A 5,105-nucleotide genomic window follows, 5' to 3' on the forward strand; every position below is an offset into this window, starting at 1 on the left:
CTTGACCCCAGCCTCAGTCCATTCCTTGTGAAGTTCACTCAAATTCTTGAATCGATTTTGCTTGACAATCCTCATAAGGCTGCGGTTCTCTCGGTTGGTTGTGCATCTTTTTCTTCCACACTTTTTCCTTCCACTCAACTTTTTGTTAACATGCTTGGATACAGCACTCTGAATAGCCAGCTTCTTTGGCAATGAATGTTTGTGGCTTACCCTCCTTGTGAAGGGTGTCAATGATTGTCTTCTGGACAACTGTCAGATCAGCAGTCTTCCCCATGATTGTGTAGCCTAGTGAACCAAACTGAGAGACCATTTTGAAGGCTCAGGAAACCTTTGCAGGTGTTTTGAGTTGATTAGCTGATTGGCATGTCACCATATTCTAATTTGTTGAGATAGTGAATTGGTGTTTTTTTGTTACATGTGAGCCAAAATCGTCACAATTAAAAGAACCAAATACTTAAACTACTTCAGTCTGTGTGCATTGAATTTATTTAATACACAAGTTTCACAATTTGAGTTGAATTACTGAAATAAATGAACTTTTCCACGACATTCTAATTTTTTTTTTTGTTGTTGTTTTCATTCTAGTCATGGTGTATAGTCAGTGTGTTATTTTGCTGCTGCTTGTTCTCTCTTGTGGTCTTGTCTTGTGTGTTGTGTTGTGTTATGTCTTGTGTTTGTTCCTGTTCTGTGTCCTGAATCCCTCCTGGCTGCTGTTCTCAAGACCTGGCTATCTGACTGGACTGGTATCACTACAGCTCAAAGTATCAAGCCCTGGTTTCTCAAGCTGCTGCCTGATATCCAGTGTTCTCATTGACTGGGGCTGCTCTATCTCCTTTGTTCTCCAGCAAAACTTTGTCCAGGTCTGACCAAGGACCAGCAGACTGCCCTTTCCTACTGTTTGGACTCTCACATAAGCCCTGTTAATCCTTGCTTTGTCAATAAACCTCACTCCCTTGATCATTCTGCATCTGGGTCTCTCTCTCTAGTAAACTGCTGTGACAAAACCATGACAATGCAAGCATTATGTCATTGACCCATAAACATAAGGTGACTTCAAACATATTTGGACACTTAAATCAGACTGAAATTGACAGAATGTCATTGCATTAGAAAACCTGAAAATTACAAGAATATCTGAATGAGGATGAAAGCTATTTTAGGACAAACCTTGTACTTCAATAGTGACTGGTTTGGAGTACACGATTCCAAAACTGTTCCTGGCCACACAGCGATACGGTCCAGCGTCCTCTTTCTTGATGTTGTTAATCTTTAGGGAACCAGATTCCAAAACTGATATACGACTATTAACCTACAAGATACAAATGACCGAGATGTTCAGAAAACTCACAATGATTGCTTCATTTTAAACCCTATTACAGTCTTTCTAAGAAATACTGGAAGGAAATCGTATGTTAAATAAGTCAAGACGTTCAATTTACCTTTATCAGATCATCTCCTTTAATCCAGGATATTTCGGGTTTGGGATATCCTGACGTTAAACATGGCAACACTGCTTTAGACTCCACAATCAATGTCATGTTAGTAGGATGTCTTTTGATTTGAGGCTCTGAAAAAAAAATGATAAAAGTTCGTTAGAGAGTGATTGACAGTATCTTCATTTGGATATTCTAAAATGAAGTTCAAATTCACAATTCTTAGCCACTTCTGCCAAAAACGTGGATCATTAATAAATCAAGCGTTAAAAATGTAACATAAAATTCGATGCAAACTGTGAAAATTAAAAACAATCAATTGAGAAGTTGTATGAACAAAAACGCAGTGAAAACAGATTGCATTCTCAATGCTCATAGTAGTCCTTATATAATATCCTGATGACTGTCTGTGAGTTATGAGAGCAAATATGTAAACATACTCCTCTTCAGCTGTAAAGCTCCACAGCTCTTGGCCGGTTCTCCAATCCCATTGCTAGCAACACAACAGTATTCTCCATTGTCTGAATCCTGTACATTGGGAATGATCAGCATTTGGCCATTTTCTCGTATGATGTATCTGGAATCGTAATACCTGCATTCAAAAAGTAGATGTTGAACATACTTCACAAACCACTGGTAACCTGAGCACAGTTTGAGACTTTGCTGACTATATAGGAGAAGCTGTTTTGTTTTTTTATGGATGGCATATAAGAATCAAGTTAATGAAGAAAGTTCAAACCGTATTGGGTAGTTATTCCGCGTCCATGTAATATCAGCTTGAGGGTATGAATCAACCTCACAGATGAAAGTAGCGTTATGATCCAGAGAGGCGTCCACTGTCTCGAGCAGTGTTGTGATTCTGGGTGCTTAAATAGCGAAGGAAAGAAATATTTTCATCATCAGATCATAATAAAAATGTTAAGTTACTGTATACAAAGAGGTATTTTTTATTCACCCTTCAGTAATCATGTTATGAAATAAGATAGGCTTACAAGAAATGCTTTTTAGCATTTGACCCTGAATAATTATAAATCAGACATTGTAACGGTTGTGAAACTACTTTTTCACAACAAAATATTTTACATTCTGAGTGCCGCTCGGCACACTGCAGACAGCTGAGGGTCACGGCGGGAGGACATGTTTCCAATGGAAATAACTGTTTGAATGCAGTGGTGCCAACACAGGCCTGATGTGAATAAATCAAGCTGATAAGAAACACATCCCTCCCATGACTGAGGGCAGACTGGATATTAGGTCTCATTACTGCAACAAAAAAAGTTTTTTAAAGGTCACATGGTAACTTGAATTTTATTTTATTTTTTTTTACTTTTTTGCTTTTCTTTGAATGTGTATCATGTTAATTCCATGATTTTGGGATGAGTACCATGATAAAACCATGTTTTTTTGTTGTTTGTTTTTTTAATATAATGTTTATCATGTTAATTCCATGTTGTTGGGATGAGCACCATGTCAAAACCATGTTTTTTTTTTTATGTTTATCATGTTAATTCCATGTTTTTGGGATGAGTACCATGTCAAAACCATGTTGTTGTTTTTTTTTTTTAATGTTTATCATGTTAATTCCATGTTTTTGGGATGAGTACCATGTCAAAACCATGTTGTTGTTTTTTTTTTTTAATGTTTATCATGTTAATTCCATGTTTTTGGGATGAGTACCATGTCAAAACCATGTTGTTGTTGTTTTTTTATGTTTATTATGCTAATTCCATATTTTGGGATGAGCACCATGATAAAACCATGCTGTTGTTTTTTTTTTTTTTTAATGTTTATCATGTTAATTCCATGTTTTTTTGGGATGAGTACCATGTCAAAACCATGTTGTTATTTTTGTTGTTGTTGTTGTTTTTTTATGTTTATCGTGTTAATTCCATGTTTTTGGGATGAGAACCATGATAAAATCATGTTTTTTTTATGTTTATCATGTTAATTCCATATTTTTTGGGATGAGAACCATGATAAAACCATTTTTTTTGGGGGGGGGGGGTTTGGAATGTGTATCATGTTAATTCCATGTTTTTGTGATGAGCACCATGATAAAACCATGTTGTTGTTTTTGTTGTTGTTGTTGTTGTTGTTTTTAATGTTTATCATGTTAATTCCATGTTTTTGGGATGAGAACCACGATAAAACCATGTTTTTTTTATGTGTATCACGTTAATTCCATGTTTTTGGGATGAGTACCATGTCAAAACCATGTTTGTTTGTTTGTTTTTATGTTTATCGTGTTAAGTCCATGTTTTTGGGATGAGTACCACGATAAAACCATGTTTTTTTATGTTTATCATGTTAATTCCATGGGTTTGGGATGAGTACCATGTCAAAACCATGTTTTTTTTTATGTGTATCATGTTAATTCCATGTTTTTGTGATGAGCACCATGATAAAACCATGTTGTTGTTTTTGTTGTTGTTGTTGTTGTTGTTTTTAATGTTTATCATGTTAATTCCATGTTTTTGGGATGAGAACCATGATTTTTTTTTATGTGTATCACGTAAATTCCATGTTTTTGGGATGAGTACCATGATAAAACCATGTTTTTTTTTTTTATGTGTATCACGTTAATTCCATGTTTTTGGGATGAGTACCATGTCAAAACCATGTTTGTTTGGCTTTTTTTTGTTTTTTGTTTAGTTTTTTTTTATGTTTATTATGTTAATTCCATGTTTTTGGGATGAGTACCATGATAAAACCATGTTTGTTTGTTTTTTGTTTAGTTTTTTTTATGTTTGTTATGTTAATTCCATGTTTTTGGGATGATTACATGATAAAACCATGTTTTTGTTGTTGTTGTTTTTTTATGTTTATCATGTTAATTCCATGTTTTTGAAGAATAATACTATGTCTTTTGGGATTTGTGCCACAGTAATACCATGGTATTCTTTAAACTTCAGTACCACGGTAACCATAGTATCATAGGCAGCACAGTTTCACTGAATTCTAAGACCCCTTATTTTGAACAAAATCTAAAGCAGATAGAAAAGTAAATCCCAGAATACATTGTTTTATTACTTATTACTGCATCTCAGTAAACACATCCTTCATTAGGGCTTGTGGGAGCAATGTTGGTTATAAATGTGATCAATTAATTAATGCTGACAAAGATACATAATATTAAAATCAACATTTGCATGCTATGCATATGTGTATGAGTACTGTGTTGTTAGCTTAGCAACATGCTAACATCAGACGCACTTGTGTCAAGTCTCTTCATGAGTAGTGCTATTTGTATGCCACATGAAGTTGCAGCGTATCTAGGGTGCTGTAGTCACTTATAAGGTCCTGTTTCATTTCATGCCGCCTATATTTATGCAACTAGGCAGTTCAGGTTTTTGGAACAGAACGTCTCAGGTTACTTATGTAACCATGGTTCCCTGAGTAGGGAACGAGACACTGCGTCCTCTAGGGGTCGCTATGGGGAACGCCTCGTCGTGACCCGTGTCTGAAGCATACATTGAAAAAACACCAACTCATTGGCCGCGACAGCCATGACGTCACTACCGGTGCGACTATAGTATAAATAGGCGCCGGGAGCACACATCATTCACTTCTTCGTCTGAAGCTTGCGTCCGCAGCATTGCAAGAAACCTAGAGGACGCAGTGTCTCGTTCCCTACTCAGGGAACCATGGTTACATAAGTAACCTGAGACGTTC

At 36.0% G+C, this 5,105-nt stretch overlaps 1 protein-coding gene across 3 annotated transcripts in view; it reads right to left on the reverse strand.

Annotated features, from left to right (window-relative positions):
* The window catches only part of LOC107653500 (muscle, skeletal receptor tyrosine protein kinase-like), a 32,165-nt gene that overhangs the window by 19,694 nt on the left and 7,366 nt on the right, over window positions 1-5,105 (reverse strand). For 2 of the 3 annotated variants that reach the window (XM_016440234.1, XM_016440233.1), the window contains exons 2-5: window positions 2,173-2,299; window positions 1,874-2,025; window positions 1,440-1,567; window positions 1,168-1,309 (exon numbers count right to left, since the gene is read on the reverse strand). In XM_016440234.1, coding sequence (XP_016295720.1) covers window positions 1,168-1,309; window positions 1,440-1,567; window positions 1,874-2,025; window positions 2,173-2,299 — 549 coding nt within the window. The remainder of the gene's footprint in view (window positions 1-1,167; window positions 1,310-1,439; window positions 1,568-1,873; window positions 2,026-2,172; window positions 2,300-5,105) is intronic. The other variant, XM_016440235.1, reaches the window with a different exon arrangement.

This window comes from Sinocyclocheilus anshuiensis, unplaced genomic scaffold (assembly GCF_001515605.1).
Source record: "Sinocyclocheilus anshuiensis isolate Anshui unplaced genomic scaffold, SAMN03320099.WGS_v1.1 scaffold3, whole genome shotgun sequence".
NCBI lineage: Eukaryota > Metazoa > Chordata > Actinopteri > Cypriniformes > Cyprinidae > Sinocyclocheilus > Sinocyclocheilus anshuiensis.